Here is a 17610-nt window from a genome sequence, read left to right as displayed (position 1 = left end):
CACCTCACCAGTCCCATGCCCGTTCCTCTGGTGGCACAGTCCACGTGCCCTACACTGGAGTTGTCTTAAGAGTCTCATTTCTCAGAATGGAACTTGGGACTCTCTTTTCTTCAGACCGATCTTCTAGTCCACTAATTCTTTATTCATCATTCAGTTCTGTATGGATATCGAAACTGAAAAGGTTAACAGGAGAGAGAGAGAGAGAGAGAGAGAGAGAGAGACAGAGACAGAGACAGAGACAGAGAGAGAGGGGGGAAGTAATCAGCTTTTAATCCAATTAAAATCAAGAAAGAGACGGAAAGAAAAGAAAGACACAAAGGAAAACCCACTTAGGCAGATTAATGGCCTGAGGTATTGTGAGGAGATGTACCCAAAGCCCACTTAAACCTACATTCAACAATCACCAATGAACCTGAATGGCTCTGGGCTGGAGAGATGTCTCAGTAGTCAAGAGTGCTTCCTGCTCTCCCGGAGGACCCTCCAGTTCCTAACACCCGTGTCAGGTGGCTCACAACTGCTTGTAAATGCGCTTCAGGAGGCCTAATGTCCTCTCCATCTGGTCTCTGTTGGCACCCACATGTGCATCTGGCACACTCTTTCGCTCTCATATACATAAATAAAAATAAACCTCAAAAATATGGATGGGGCCAGAGAGATGGTGCCTCCCTCTTGACCTGAAGTGTGGTGGGAAGAAACCAACTCCAGCAAGCTGTCCTCTGACCTTCACTCATATGTCAAGCATGCATCCTCACATATGTATATCCACAAAATAATCAAATTAACATTAGTAGGAGAAAATTTAATAATATGAAACATTTTTCTATTTTATGTAGGATGATGTCATTGCCAGGATAAGGCATAGCCTATCATTGGATGAGAAGGAAGGGTAGGTGGGGAAAAGTCAGGAAAGGGGGATCCAAGATGGAGACAACAGAGGAAGATGATTCCAACCCAGGTGGTCTGGGTCAATTTTATCTTGGCTAGATGGGCAGTTTCTATCTTTATTGATTGGCAGTGAATTTAATCTGTGGGTGTATTGTAAATTGAGTATTTAACATGTAAATCTGATCGCTGGGTTACAATTTGTTGGGTCTTTATTTTACCAAGTGGGTGGCTGGAACCAGAGAGTTCCCAGCTGGCCAGGGCTGGCCAGGGTAAGTAGCAATGGGAGTGGAGAGATCTCCAGGGCTAGAGGATAGCTAGGCTAACGTGTGGTGTGGTGCCACACTGAAGCCAGCCGCTGCTGAGATAAATTAAGGCTAGTTCTATATGGTCCTATGGTGCCAGAACTAACAGCAGGGAGCGACCGCCCAGGTCCCAGAGTACCAGCGGCCCAGTGTGGAGTGGTGACGCATGGGAACCGGTCACGCCAATTTTTTATTATTACCACAACAATTTTAGCTTGCTAATATGCTAGTATGCAATACAGTCTAATGTTAAACAAGCCTTGTAATTCAAATACAATCTTACTTGGTTATATGTACAATTCTCTTTCTTTGCTAGTGAGGACATGACATGGTGCAGTTGCTCTGGGAAATAGCCTTGAGGTTCCTAAAAAGGTTAAACGACGCCCTGTGATCTGGTATTCCAGACCCAGCCCATGCTCGGCAGAATGGAAGACCTAGGACCACTGAGGCACATGTGTACATGAGTGTTCAGAGCAGAATAATTTATAACAGCCCCAAAGTTGGGATGACTCCGGTGTTTAACCAAGGAAGAGGCAAGCTACATGTGTTCTACCCCCACAGCAGAACACTGTAGGCTACTACTGAGCCACAACGTAGGACGGAGAGCTTATTCATGCTGTAAATGTGGATGGACCTTGAAAATTAGCCAAATAAAAGGGGCAGAGGCAGAGGTTGCTGTGGCCTGACCTCGCTCATATGGAGAACAGGCAGAGCCACAGAAACCCAGCAGATCTCGGGCTGCTGGCAAGGCAGAGGGAGAAACTGGAAATGACTGGTAATGGGGCAGGGTTTCCTTCTGCAGTGTTGACAAGCTCATACAGTTAAACAGCAGTGATGGCTGCACACCCGATACATGGACTAACACCTGCAGAATTGTACGCTGTGAAAGTCAATGCTCTGGTTGTGAATTAGCTATCATTTTTAAGGAAAGAAAGACAAGAAAAGAAACATAAGAATGAAGAGGGACAGAAATAATTAAATAAAGGAAATAAAGAAAACTAAAAAAGTGAATTTTCAATAGCTGGATTTTGTTTTTCGGGGTTTGGGGGAGGGGATGTAAAAACTGGAGAGGAGGCTCTCAGAGGAAGAGTAAGGAGGAGTTGTCAGCAAGCACACCGGATGGCCCTTTGGCCCTATGGAGGTCCAGCATGGGATGGATTCAGTCAGGGAATCCCAATTTGAACATTCTCCCCTGTCCACCCCCACTATTTTCAGGGTCCTTTTTGGACTTACAACCTTTTATTCAATATTAAAAATTTAACTATATGTATATGTGTGGAGGTGGGGTGGGATGGGTGGGTGGGTGCGTGTGGATGTAGTGCCCATGGAGGGCAGAGGAGGGCATTGGCTCCCTGGAGCCGATTGATCTTCGCCAGTTCACCTAAAATCCAGCTACTGAACATTACCTACCACGTTCTCAAAAGTCTTTGTGGGTAAAATGTTCCCTTAGAACACAGGTTTACCCACCCCTTGTGCCAGCCTATCATCACTACAATCTTAAGCTTAAGCGTAACTTGCAGAAGACTTTGTGACAAGGTAACTGACCCTTTGACTGTCTTGCAGATGGCAAGGATAGCACCACACTTCTGCCTGGCCCTGGGACCTCAAACACCACCGCTAAGACCTTCTCTGCTCGGGTCCGAAGAGCTACAACCTCAAGGACAGAGCGGATATGGCCTGGAGGGGTCATTCCTTATGTCATCGGAGGGAACTTTACTGGTCAGTAGCCCTTTGGAGCCTTTCAGGGTTGAGAGGTTCCTACTAGGAGGGACTCAGTGGGAATGCGTGGGTACCAGCACCACAGCAGTCCCTCCAGCTAAGGTTCTCTTGCACCAGTGTAGCCATCAGGCATCTGTTGGGGCTGGATCTGTAGAGGTCACTCTGTTCTGAAGGCTTGGTGGAGAGCAGAGAGTCTCCTCAGGTCAGTCTTAAAGTTGAGCAGGAGGAAGCTGACCATGGAGCTGTCCATGGTGGCACCTGCCTTTGTCCCTTGGCTCGGATACAGAGTCCCACATGGTAATCAGAGGCTATGCATAGGTATCACAGGATGTGACATGACTGCATCCTGACTCCACAAATCATTTAACGTCTATGCCTGTGGTTCCCTGTTCTTTAAATAGGGCTGGTAGCCAGGCATGGTAGTGCACACCTTTAATCCCAGTGGTCTGGAGGCAAAGAGATGGGTAGATCTTTGTGAGTTCAAGGCCAGCCTGGTCTACAAAATGAGTCCAGGACAGTCAGGGCTACATAGAGAGACCCTATCTTGAAAACTTAAACCAAACCAACCAAAACAAACAAATAAAAATAAAGAGAGCTGGTAATATAATTGAGTTAATGTGTTAAGAAAGGAACTTAAGAACTGTGCATCATGGTATTATCTTTGTACTATGGAAATCACCAAGACTGAAGTTGGGGTTTCCCTGCAGAGCCTTGTCTCCTTCCTTTTTCTTCCTCTTTTCTCCTTACGCAGCCTCACCAGCCACCTTCCTGCTCTAGGTGCTGCCCATCTCCAGCTCCCTGGCACACTTGCACTGTCCTGTCTCCTGGGACACTACCCCAGAGCTTTTGCCTGGCTGGCTTCTGATCAAGTGACATATATCCAAGTGCTCTGGAATCCTCACCACCCCCACCAGCTGTGCATAAACAGCTCCCTCTGTAACTTTAGCAGCATTCACCACGGTCCAAAGCGTTTTCGCTTGTACTTGTGTTTACTTATCTTTGCCCACGCTCTGTGGTAGCGGGGACTAACTCCTCTTTTCATTCCTACATGTCCAGCACCAGGACAGTACCTGGTACAGAGGAGGAGCTCCCCATATCTGCACACCTGCAGTGCATCACTGACTGGATGCCTGAACAAAAGGCCCCATTGAGTGCGTCCCAGCCTCTCGGTACCTTTATTAGCTTTTTACCTCCCTGGGATACTGTGGCTTCTGTGAGAAGTGGCTGAAAGAGGCATATGGCTCAATGACTTGCCATAGTCACTGAGAACTGCGAATGAACCAGTTGGCAGCAGATCAGCAGGCCTGAGAGTGGAAACTTTCTAGGCTACCCTTCTGCTTGGTGACATTACTCCAGCTCCCAAGTGCTTAATCGGGGACTGCCATGAGAAAACGAAGTCTTCTCCCTGTCACTCTGCCAGAGAAAGCCACACACCCAGAGATTAAAATGCATCCCTGAGAACAGCTACAGTTGCTCTTTGGCGTGCACACACACACACACACACACACACACACACACATGAATTACACTCTTTCTGGTCTCGTGTGCTGTGTTTTTCTGACCAACGATTTATATTGCTTTCATCAACATGAACTAACTTTTTATACAGGGCTTTATGTTATATAATTAGTAGGATTGCTATTTTTACAGGTAGTTGAGCTACAAATAATAAGAAGCTTAATATGCCAAGATGTCAAATAGATATTCAATAAATAATGGGACAGCTAAGTTGATCTTATGTGCATATCTTTAAGGGACAATGTAACATTGTACCCATATGGCATTATAGACTATGGTGGGGTTTTCCTCCTTTTATTTATCCATTTATTTTACATCATTGTAAACTCAGGTCTCTCCTCCATTCTCCTCTGCACTTCTCAATCTGTTTCTAAAAACTTCTCATTTATCCTTTTATCTTGATAGATATTAGAGAATATTTATTGACTTGACATGATGGTTAGCCCGGGCCCTTATCATTCAATAACTTTCCAAACAAGGAACTCTGAAGACAGGGTCAGGAAAAGTCTAAAATTCAGCTGTTTGCAAAGTCCTTACAGGAAATCAAGATCAAGGACCCTAGAAAACACTGAAGCACCATTCAAAGTGCACAGGCGTACAAATAGACATATAGAGTGCATGGTAGCACTCTCCTGCAGGTGTGCAAATGGATGTATAGAGTGCATGGTAGCACTCTCCTGCATGTGTGCAAATGGATGTATAGAGTGCATGGTAGCACTCTCCTCCAAGTGTGCAAATGGACGTATAGAGTGCATATTAGCACTCTCCTGAAGGTGTGCAAATGGATGTATAGAGTGCATGTTAGCACTCTCCTGTAGGTGTGACAGAAAATGAGATCATAGTACCATGCTGGAGAGAGAACTTCCCCCCAATCTGGAAACCTGCAACCACCAATTAAATGACCTGAAAGACAAACATTTAGAAAAATACGTTTACTACAAAGGAAAAGCTGGGGAAACTAGGACATTGTCCACTGTTAGTGTCCCTTCAACTCACAAACTCCAAGTCTCTAGGTTTTGAGTATTCAAGGAGAGTGATTTGTCTGTCTGTCTGTCTGTCTGTCTGTCTGTCTGTCTGTCTGTCTGTCTGCCTGCCTGCCTGCCTGCCTGCCTGCCTGCCTGCCTGCCTATCTAAAATGAATGTTTTGCCTAATGTAGATCTGTGCATGCAGTTCCTGCAGAGGCCAGAGGACGGTGTTGAATATTCTGGGATGATTATGAGCTGCCTTGTTGGTGCTGGGAATTGAACCTGGGTCCTCTGGAAGGGTAACAAGTGCCTTTAGCCACTGAGCCATCTCTCCAGCCACCACACGACCCTCGACAAACTGTTTTTCAACCTTACTGGCTGAAACTCGCTGTGTAGATGAGACGTGCCTTGCACTTGTGGTGACTTGGCTCTTGCCTCTCTGTCTCCTTAGTGCTTAGATGGCTGACTGGCACCAGCATCCTCAGCAAGGGGATTTGTGATTCCAATGGATTTCTTGTCTGGATTACTTTTAAAGAGCTTTTAAAAACAACTTAAAATATTTGACAAACATCTATGTACACAACATAGTCTAAGGGCTGACCTGATATATTTGTAATGTAGATGTACATTGTTTAATGATCCCCACAACCTAATTAGTGAACACACTTATCACCTCCCTAGTTATAGTTGTGTATGTGTGTGTGTGTGTGTGTGTGTTTAGATGATGATGACACTTCAAACCTCTGTTAAGCTTCAAGTAAAGAAAAACCAAACCACAGCATTATCAACAAGATTTTTAGAAATCAGAGCGAACTTTGTGTTCAGACTGTGCCTTCATGTTTGAAGAAGGTGTACCCAGGAGCAAAGTGACCAGCATTGCCTGTCATTTCAGGCACCCAGAGGGCCATTTTCAAACAGGCCATGAGGCACTGGGAGAAGCACACCTGTGTGACCTTCATAGAGAGGACAGACGAGGAGAGCTTCATTGTTTTCAGTTACAGGACCTGTGGGTAAGTAGGAAGTAAGACTGCTTCCGCGCGGTAGGAGGCGACAGATGGAAAGATGTGGGGTCTGGAAGTTTCTGTCGTGGGACATTTCCACTGAGCTGTGATTTACCAAAGGGCAGGGTTTTCTGGAAGCTCTTTGTCTTCAGTGAAATCGCTGGACAGGTAAGTTCATAGTGTGGCTCCAGAAGACTCACTGTTGGTGGGTCCTGTCACCAGGGCAACATGGCTGATGATTCCTGTGGAGTCTTAGGTCAGGACTCCACAGAAGCACTGATTGCTGGTGAAGTGGCAGACTCACTGTGCTCACTGTGGCTTTGAATTCTGAACTTCTGCCATTTTAGAGGCCCCATGGGCTTACAGACTTCCTTTAGAAACCATGGGTTTGTAGGAGAAACCTGTTAGGTTAGCTGGGGAGATGGCTCAGTGGGAAAGAGTTTGCTGGACGTTAGTTCAGATCCCCAGGACCTGTGTAACAGCCAGGTGTGATGGATATGTCTGTAACTCCAGAGGTGGGGCCCAGAGACCGGTGAGTCCCCAGAACTCTTCCCAGCCAGGCTTGCCAAAATGGTGGGCTCTGGGAAAGACCCTGTCTCAAAAACAAAGTGGAGAGCAACACTAACCTCTGGTCTGCACACATGCATGCAAAGGTAAGAACACATGCACACACACACACACACACACACACACACACACACACACACACACACACGTCTGTCGTGCTGATAAATGTAAGCAATCCGCTCTCTTACTCAGGTTCCTGTATTGGATTCTTTAAAAAACATCCCAGCTAGACGTTCTTCACATTGATGATTACTAAAGAAATGATCAAACCTTGAAGGGAAAGGCAGATAAGTTGGCAGCAAGTGCGAGCAAAGAAGGAAGCCCAGATAACAAGTTCATCTACGCACAGAACTTGTACTGTTTTGCTTTTTAAAATTTTAATTAATTATCTAATTAATTTTGCACTGCTAAGCATCAAACCCAGGGACTTGTGCATATTAGGCAAGTGAGTTACACTGCTGATGTCATTTGTAAAGTTAGAGGATTAAAAAAAAATAGGACCTTCATAATGAGAAATGGTACAAGATACAGTGAGGGTCAGGCTGCATACATATTTATTGTGTATATGTCAGACATGTAGAGAGCATTAGGAATCATAAGGTAAGCCTAGTGGATAAGCCAAGAGGGAAATGCATGGAAAAAATGTTGCTTGGATACTTGTTTTATTACAGTAAGTCCAAATAGGTTGGCAAGTTGACAAAAAATAATTAAGGATTCGTAAAGGACTTGGAAGATACAGTTAGTAGGGTTGACTCTGCAGGCCTGTTAGTTTATACCCTGAAAACATGTCTTTAAATGCACATGGAAGGCCGAGACACCTGCTCATCTGTTAAATACCAAGAATAGCTCAGTAGATGGTAGGGAAGATGGTTTTATGGGTAAAGTGATTTCCTACACCAGTTGGAGGATCTGGGTTCAGAGCCACAGAGCCCACCTAAAGCTGGATAGAGCATTAAAGGGGAGATGGGAAAAGAGGCAGACTGAAGAACCCTCAGCTCTGCAGTGAACAACAGGAGTTGTTGTCTCTAACAAGGTAGAAAGTGAGGACCAATACCTTAGGCTGCTCTCTGACCCCAATATCTGTGTTCTGTGTTCTGGGACACACATGCCTGCAAACACAGACACACACACACACACACACACACACACACACACACATACACACACACACACATTTTAAAAGCAAAAATAAACATTAAATTTTAAGAACATCTTAGTAGCTTATAAAAGTTAGAAACGGCATTAAAATATTCTCATATTGAAAAGCAATGATGGACTAGAGAGATGGCTCAGCAGTTAAGAGCACTGACTGCTCTTCCAGAGGTCCTCAGTTCAATTCTCAGCAACCACATGGTGGCTCATAACCATCTCATAGGGGATCCGTGATGCCCTCTTCTGGTGTGTTGAAGACAGCAACGGTATACTCATATAGAATAAATAAATTAAAAAAAAAGAAAAACAATGAAATGGCATGGTAATAAGAGTAAACACTCTACTTTTTTGTTACAAACTCCACTGGGTCTATAGCCTTTATCAGGTAACCAAGATCGGCATAATGTCTAGTAATGAAATCGCGACAGTTCAAAGGGAAGGAGATAAAGCTAAAGATATGTCCACAAAATAAACAACATTCCTAATTAAGAATGATGATGACATTGTTAATTCACAGAAGCTGGTGATCTCTTGATCATGCCCACCCCATGTGTGCATGTGTGTGTGTGTGTGTGTGTGTGTGTGTGTGTGTGTACCACCATCACAAAAGAATTAGCCCAATGAGAACACAAGTAAAGACACAAAGCAAAACATTATCGGGCTAATAAACCCAAGAGTGAATTCTTTAACCAAATAAAAACAGTAGATAACTACTTGAGGCAAGAAAAGGCAACAGTGCAGAAACACACAAACTTAGAAAGAGAGAAAAGGGAAATGGCCAGAGACACAGCAGCAGAATTGTGAGTAGGTGCTCGAAACACTGAGGGTAAGAAATGTGGACAACTCCAAGGTGAACATGTAGCATTGGCACAGACCAATAACTTTATAGGCTTAGATTTTTCACAACCTACTTTAATAAGGGTTCTTCAATGCTTTAACCATCCATCTAGCCCACCAACCACCAGGGAAAGAAAAGGCTACTTGGGCAAAGTGGGATGTGGACCTCCTTAGTAGTTCTTTGGGGGCGATCCCATTCTTTGCTGTCAGGATAGCAGCAGTTTGGTTCACACAAATCAGTAGCAGTGGCTCAATCCACTCACAAACACCATTCACAAATCTGCAATGGCAGTTCTCTCCAGAAGAAACCGCAAGGCTCTGCCAATCAGCCTAAGTCCGAGGAAGTGGCAAGAAGCCACTGGAACACTACCAGAAGTTCTTCGGTGCGTTTCTCTCCAGAAAATCATAACAAATGCAGATTAGTGAAGAAGGCAAGGAGAACCGGTGCCACACAACATCATCCACTGTTGGGTTGCTGATCACAAAGTGAATAAAAAGTTAAATATGTTCTTTATCCGTGCGTAGTCTGACAGGTTTTTAGAATGGGAAAATGTTGTCGCTTTCTTGTTGTCTTTGGATAGGATTGGAGTAGGGGCGAGAGCTCAGTCTTTTGCAACATGGACGTGCGTGCTCACATGATCAATACATAGCATTCTTTTTTCAAATGCACCTTTGTACCATGAGTTTGAAGGTACAATGAGAACAGAGCCTGCCTCTTCCCTTTGACGCCCTCAGACCTGCTAATATGCATATTTCTGTCACCCAGCTGTTGTTCCTACGTGGGACGCCGAGGAGGTGGCCCTCAGGCCATATCCATTGGGAAAAACTGTGACAAGTTCGGCATCGTGGCTCACGAGCTGGGCCACGTGGTTGGGTTCTGGCACGAACACACTCGGCCAGACCGAGACCAGCATGTCACCATCATCAGAGAAAACATCCAGCCAGGTAAGGGATCCTGGGTGGAATCTAGAACCCAGCAAGAGTGGACATCCGTAGGCTTTGGGACACTGAAAGTAGCTTGCTAAGTTATATGGCTGCCCTAAATCTGATTTGTGTATGTATTGGTACACGTGTGTTCACATGTTTGTGGCATGTGGAGGCCAGAGAACAACCTCAGGTGTGGATTCTCAGGGTCTTTCCATATTACCCTTTTGAGACAAAGTTTTTCATTAACCTTGAACTTGCCAAGGCACAGGGACCCACTCATCTCTGTCCCCAAGGCCAGCTTTTTAACACGGGTTCTGGGAATCGAACTCAAGTCATCATACCTGTGAGGAGAGCACATCCCAGACCAAACCTTCCCCCAGACTGCTTTAAACTTGCTTCAGAGGACAAAACATTTGGGATTTAGCTTTCTGATTTATTTTCTTGTTTCTTCACATTGTAAGATCAGAATCCAAGGGATTTTTTTTTTTTTTACTAAATGTTTTTATTGATTCACTTTACAACCCAATATCAGCCCTTCATCTCCTAGTGCCCCTCACACAAGTCCCCTCCCTCATTCCACCCTCCCCTCTGGATGTCAACACCCTCACCCCCACCCCCATCCTGCACATCAAGTTGCTGTGAGACTAGGCACATTCCCTCTCACTGATGCCAGACAAGGCTGTCCATTTAGGGACTCGGGATCCAAAACCAGGCAGGCACAGGTCCATTCCTGTTGCTGGGGAACCTGCATGAAGGCCAAGCTGCTCATCTGCTTCATATGTGCAGGGGGCCTAGGTTCAGCCTGTGATCGATCCTTGGTTGGTGATTCAATCTCTGGGAGCCCCTAAGGGTCCATGTTAGTTGACTCAGTTGTCTTCCTGTGGAGTCCCGGTCCTCTTCAGTTCCCTCAGTCTTTTTCCCAACTCTTCCACAAGACTCCCAAGCTCCAGCTAATGTTTGGTCTCTGTATCTCTCTGTTGGCTGCTGGATTTTTTTTTAAAACAAAATATTTTGGACAAGTAGATTGAGTGCTAATCTTTCTGCAAGCATAGTTGTAAATTTCAAATGGCATTTGGGGAGGGGTGTTGGGAGTGGGGCAGAGAGAACATAAGGCTTACCCTGTTTCAAATTTCTACATTATTCCAAAGAATAATCAGAAGCCCAACCAATCCTGTTGTCTGGCTGTTCAGGTAACAGGAGCAGTAGGAAGCTACCCTGGACCCTCCTTTTCCCAGCTTCACTTTGGGTGCTGCCTTACTTCTATAGTCCTTAACAGAGTGTTGTGTCACAGGTCAGGAGTATAATTTCTTAAAAATGGAAGCCGGCGAGGTGAGCTCTCTGGGAGAGACCTACGACTTCGACAGCATCATGCACTATGCCCGGAACACCTTCTCAAGGTCGGAACCTTTGCTGGGACATCTGTTTTATTGCACCTGCCTCAGGCTTGGGTAGGAGTCCTGAGGTCTGTGGAGAGTGAGTGGGTCTGGGCATGCTCCAACCATGGTTGGCTTGTCCACCCTTGAAATACAGTGGCCTCTGGGCTGCCGTGAAATACAATCTAATCATGTTCTTGCTAATGAGATTGAGTCCCGTTGTGAAGCTGGCATTTCCATCATGCCCTCCTGTCACAAGGAGCAACTGGAGAAGAGAAATTATGGAAAAGTCATCGGGGAGAATAGCCTAAAGGCTTTTTGTAGAATTCCCATTGGGTGGGGGCATCTCTGACTAATGCACATCCTAAACTAATCGGGAGGTACTTGCCGTCATCCTAGAAGAGGCTGTGTTTATTGGATGCTAGGCTGTGTGAGAGATGGAAGGACTGTAAATCACAGGTTGTTTTCAGAGACAAAGAAAACTAGGCTCCAGCCATCTTGAGAGAGCTCAGGTACCCAGATCAGAATGAGAACAAAGACCCAGGTTCTCTGCTTTCAGGTCCTAGGAATGGGTGCTACTCAGCAGAGGAGGATTGGGCCTGATATTTACCTCAGGTACACTTGGGGTCTGTCCCATGTGTGGGGCTGTGCAGGGAGAAGTGTTCTCCACACCGCTCTTGCATCTAGTCCAAATAAGTGTCTGTGCACAGATGCTCATCCCACTAGTCCCAGCTGGCAATCTTCCCAGCCCTTAAAGGGAACACTTATAAGGACGGACTGCAAATATTTCCCCCCTTTTAGCTGTTAAGCATCCTCCTACAACAGTCTGTTCATTTATCTAATCCTTCCTCTAGAAAGCTCTGAGGTGATTTCCAATGCGCACGCGCGCGCGCACACACACACACACACACACACACACACACTCATACACGCATGCATGCAGCAAAAGAGCATGGTGGGAAATCAGGCAGCCATGTTGAAGTCTGGAAGTCAATGATCAGAATGTATGTCAGCAGGATGTGGAGGCTTTTCAGTTCGAGCAGCAAATACTGCTTCCCAGTAGGCATGGCAAAGAGGAAAACTCATCATCCTGGGTCTCTACGTGTGTCAGGATTAAAGGGAGCCATTGGCTTGGCTGTGTTGGCTCTGAAGAGGAAGCCAAGAGAACTCTTTGTTTCTTGAGCAAGGCATCCTATCCATGAGGTTGCCAAATTGGTAAATCCCAAGCTCCTCAGGGACATTATTTCTCTAGCCATATATCTGCTTCAGTCATGACCTGTCTACTTCGCCCAAGCGGGAGTTCCAGCCCTCCCACAGAGAGTGTTGCTCAAACCAGTTCCTGAGTCTCCTTGAGACAGATGGAGCAGTGCTTTCTAAGACCCTCTAGGTCCAGTCCCATGTGCAGCCTCCGAGTCTAGTATACGTGAGTGAAGGGTGGACAGGTGATTCTGTGGCATTGCCACACAGGAATCTGAAGTGAAGGAGCTTCCTCTTCTGGACTGGTAAACTAACTAGACCTCAAGGAATCTATTCTGGGGCTAGGACGTGTCCTAGTTTCCATTTTGTTGCTGTGATAAGATACTATGACCAAAGCAACTTGGGAGAAAAGAATTTACTTCATTCTTATACTTCCAAGTCTTAGTGCATTGTTGAAGGAAGTAAGGAACTTCAAGCAGAAAACAAGGAGCAGTGGTTCTCAACCTTCCTGACGCTGTGACCCCCCCAATACAGTTCCTTATGTTTTAGTGACCCCCAACCATAAAATTATTTTGTTGCTACTTCATAACTGTAAATTTGCTACTGTTAGGAATTGTAATGTAAATATCTGATATGCAGAATACCTGATGTGTGGGTTGTGAACCCACCAGTTGAGAACCACTGCCACAGTGGAATAATGCTTTCTGGCTCATTCACCTATGCCTGGTGCCCTCGGGGGCAGCACACTGGGTCTCCTGAAACTGGAGTTATAGGCTTTTGTGAGCTACCATGTGGGTACTGGGAACTGAACCTGGGTCTTCCGCAAGAGCAGCAAGTTCTTAACTACTGAGCTGTATCTCTAACCTCAGAAGCTAGTTTTCTTTTAACAACTCAGGATCGCCTTCCCAGGGAATAGTGCCACCCACAGTGGATTTTGCCTATCTACATCAATTAATGATCAACATGGCCCCCAGGGGGCCCATTGACCAATTTGATCTAGGCGGTTCTCTCAGATGACTCTAGTCTATGTCAAGCTGATAGTTGAAGCCAGCTAGAACACAGAGGGGGATAAGAGAGGTGGATGAGAATGTAAGTGTTGGGATTAGGTTGAGACTCGATGTGGAAAACATGAAAGGAATAATGTAGCACCATCTGTCACCCAGAGGCTAGGGGCTGGAATATAGCGACTGTCAAGGACACAATGTCACATTGGCTCAACTGAGAAGCTTGTGCCTTGGGTCTTATTTCTGTAACTTCTGTAACTCTTCATATCACTTTGTGTTTTTTAGTCATGAGCCTAGTCTTTAGTGGCTGAGCCATCTCTGTCTATCTGACACATCTCTCTCTCCCCCAGTAGACTGAGATCCTTGGACAAAGACACTACCTCATTTTCTCTTTGAGTCTCTAACATCTAGATTCCCAGTAGATGTTTGTTACTGTTTAAAGTGAATGTGTGAAGTCAAAGAGGTCTGGAGATCTCCATCATAGAGGAATGAGAGAGGAAATGGTCGTTGCTCCTCTCCAGAATGGGAGCTGTGAGCCTCTGCTATGTAGGGCATATGAGGCTATAGAAACGAAGCCACCTTCCTCTCAGTGGCCCCCTGCCATCCACCGCACTAAGTTCTGGGGCCTAGGGCCAAGCAGAGGCGCATCCTACTTTGCCTTACTTTCTTCTTTTTCCTAAATATCGTTTCCCCTCCTGTGATCTCTAGCTCATAATCGCATCGCTTCTGCCCCTCAGGAAGAAACCTTGACTAACTCCAAAGTCAGCATGAACTAGCTTATCAGCACAGACCAGAGGAAACCCTTGGGCCAAACCCATGAAGTAATCACACCTCATCCAAAGTGCCTAGAAGCCCAGGAGGAAGATTGGCAAGAGACAGCATCAGGGTGTGTAAGGCCGTGGCCCCCAGGCAGACTTCTGCTACTGCTATGATACCCACTGCTGCACGGTTTCCTTACCAGACTTAGTGTCTCAAACCACAATTTACTGTGGTTGTTTCTGGGTCAGTCCAGCTCTTTCTTTGGTCTCGTCTTGCCCAGAGCTCGACTGGGCTGGGGAGTCTAAAAATGGCTCTCTTAAAAGCCAGACTCTAGAACCTGCCCAGCATCACTTCTCTTGCATTCTATTGTCCAGAGCAGCCCAGAAGGCCAGAATCAGGTAAGAGAAGAAATACACTCTGCCTCTGATGAGAGAAATGGCAACCTGTCTTTCAAAGGCACATCACTATCAAGATGGTGAGGTGCATTAGTTCAACCATCTCCCCTAGCTTTCTGATCAGCTCTTGCCCCAGAGTTTGGAATCTTTCCCTCCACAAATATCTTGGATATCTGTACTGGTCTTTGCGAAGGTTTTCTGTATGAAGCTTTAGAAGGTTGTTCTGTACAACAGGTTCTTACTTGCGGACTCTGTGGGTGGTTTGTTAGAGGCCTCTCCAGTTCTAACTGCAACTCATTCCTCTGGATGGTTTTACCGAAGCTTGCCTTTTAGCTTGTGAGGGAGCCGGGGATTGCCTGCAGAGCACAGGCCTGTGAGACAAAGCCCTTCCTGCTGATGGGAAACTCGTCTCTGTGTCTCTGAGTCTCTTTACGACCTGAGCTCTCTCCTTTCAGCTCTGTCCCCTCTGGTTTTATTGCCCTTTTTCCTTTCCCGCTTTGGTTGGGCCCAGGCAATGGGGGATGATGTCCTTAGAAGTTTTTCTGGGCATGGGTCCAGGAGATGAGGAGACAGTTCTCTGGTACCAGGGATGTCTTTGTTTGGAAAACTCAGAGCTGACATTTTTATCCTCTAAAGCATTTGCCAAACCGTCCCTGCTTAGCTTAAAGTCGGTGCCGAGCACTGTCTATCCAGAAAGAGAAAAGGTGCAGTGTTACAGTGCTACATACAGGATGGCTCTGAGAGTGGGCATTGTCCAGAGTCCAGCTGTCTGTCAGTAACTCAGAGAATTGCATTGATGTCCTAGCTCCAAAGACTGGCTGTGAGCCAGTGTCCAGCCTGGGACTTCTGTCTTAAGCCTCCTGGGCACTCAGACCATCACCTACTGTGCTCAAGGAGCAACAGGTTTCCATGCACAGTAGGCAGAGGAGGAAAATCTCTGGCCCAAGTTTCCAGTCCCGTGTAGGTGCTCGAGCTGGCTCTCCATTTCTAGCTCTGTTCCTACACCAAGTCACTTGGGGAGCCTAGTGGCAATAGGACTGCCTCCCAGGGTCCTCTGAAGAGGAAAGGACAGGAAGGCACATGGAGATGCCCTAAGAACAGTGGAGAGGGAACATGGTCTGTATTTGGCAGGCCCACTGGTGGCCCACTGTCACTGGCTAAGCCCCAAATTCTTCTTTCAAGGAAGCTATCCCAAGGTGCCGTGTCTTTTGCTAGGGCAGAAGTGTCTCTGTTGTGTAGCAGGTAACTGAATTCAGAATTGTCTTAGGGGTCATGACTTAGGGTTTCAAACCTGGTGTCAGGAGGGGAGAACAGGGGTGCCACTGAAGTGTCTTGGAGGACTCAGAAATGAGGACATGAGACTCAGAGACAGTCAGGGCAGGGGGTTAAATGCTTCTGGGAGAGAAAGTACACTGAGAGTCTGACTGGGAAAAACAAGCATCTCACAGCCAAAAAGATAACAAGGTGATGTAAGCAGAAAGAAATGAAGGTGTGTTTTATCCAGTGTGGCAGAGAATATAAGAGAGCACAGAACTAGAGAGAGAGAGAGACAGAGAGACAGAGAGAGACAGAGAGAGAGAGAGAGAGACAGAGAGAGAGACAGAGAGAGACAGAGAGAGAGAAACAGAGACAGAGACAGAGACAGAGACAGAGAGAGCAGTTAATAACTAGGCTGTGTATCTTTTAGCTGATTCTGTTGAATGTAAATAATTATTTTGCGAAGTTCTTTGAAGATAGTTTCTGATTGTGGCTGCATAATTTAATTAAAGAAGTAGGTAGGATGTGTGTTCCCTCTCCCCCCAGGATAGAAAGGAGAAATCTAATCTTGAGAAACTTTCTTTTGACAGAGGAGAAAATATCACCACACATTTTTTTAAAAAAAATGTATGTAATATGACAGGAAATTAGTCAAGAGAATATGACAACGTCAGATGGGAGGGATTGACAGGGTCCTAGAAGACTTTTAAGCCAGGGAGAGAGATGATGGGGGTCCAGAGAATGGATAGGATCTGTGGGTTGGCGAGACAAGGGGTTGGGAGTAGGGGGTGGGTAGTCTAGGGAGAGGACAGTCTATGCAGGAATTTGGGATCTGGAAGGAGATAACAGGAGATATGACTGCAGAGGAGGCCAGAAGCCATGAATAAAGGTCCCAGACAGCCAAGTGACAGGAAGTTGCCAAGCACACACCTATCCTTGCCTGCTGGGGTGCCCCTACTACAACACTGCAGGACTGAAGCAAAAGAGGCTGGGCTCACACAGAAGGGGACACAGTCAAGAAGTTTCTGGAGAGGATTCCTCAAGAGGTGCTGATCACATGAACTCAGGCAATTGTCTGGCAACCAGGAGAAGGGTACGGGGTCAAGGGTTGCCTGCAAGGTTCACTGGTCAGAACTTAGTCACCAGTTTCTTCTGGATAAGAAGAGAGTGAGGAGCAGGGAGGAGCTGAGAGCACTTTCTAACCCAATCTCCAGAGGCGAAGGTCAGGAGATAACTCAAAGGGCAGGATGAGCTCAGTTCCTAGCCAGAGTTAGGGTTGGATCTCGGCCCCTGCCACAGGGAGGTGGCTCCAGGCACTGGGTCTACTAGATGACTCCGAACAGGAAACAATTCTCTGCAGGTAGTTAGAACTCTCCGTGGTACAGCATGGAAAGAGCAGAGGCAGGGGCATCATCCGAGCAGGAAGTAGATGTGGTTGCTCTCTCTCCAGTTCATGCAGTGAAGCCTGTGAACCCGGGGAGGACAGTGAGAAACGAGGAGCTGACTGCTTCCAGAGGTGTAGAGAAGGAAGATGACACTGAGAAGTCCCCCCTGAGCACCGCTGATCTGGCTAGAGCTCAGTCAGGGTGACAAGCGAACGAAAGCTGAGCACCCAAAAGGAGCAGAGACAACGCTTCCTAGAATAAAGACTCGGAGAAGGGTCCCTTTATAGGACAGGCCTAAATAGAGGCTCTACAGGCAGAGGAGGAGGCTTGCACTCTGCACTGAGTAAGCCAGGGCTCAGCCAGGCA

At 46.3% G+C, this 17610-nt stretch overlaps 1 protein-coding gene across 1 annotated transcript in view; it reads left to right on the top strand.

The window, feature by feature from the left end:
- Tll2 (tolloid-like 2) overlaps window positions 1–17610 on the top strand; it is a 115911-nt gene that overhangs the window by 59407 nt on the left and 38894 nt on the right. The window contains 4 exon segments of the mRNA NM_001191898.3: window positions 2751–2906; window positions 6283–6400; window positions 9714–9892; window positions 11166–11271. Of these exon segments, the coding sequence (NP_001178827.1) occupies window positions 2751–2906; window positions 6283–6400; window positions 9714–9892; window positions 11166–11271 (559 nt within the window).

This window comes from Rattus norvegicus, chromosome 1, assembly GCF_021556685.1.
Source record: "Rattus norvegicus strain SHRSP/BbbUtx chromosome 1, alternate assembly SHRSP_T2T, whole genome shotgun sequence".
NCBI classification, from domain to species: Eukaryota; Metazoa; Chordata; class Mammalia; order Rodentia; family Muridae; genus Rattus; species Rattus norvegicus.
The sequence above is the reverse complement of the archived record's forward strand: the minus strand, read 5'-3'. Positions and strand labels throughout refer to the sequence as shown.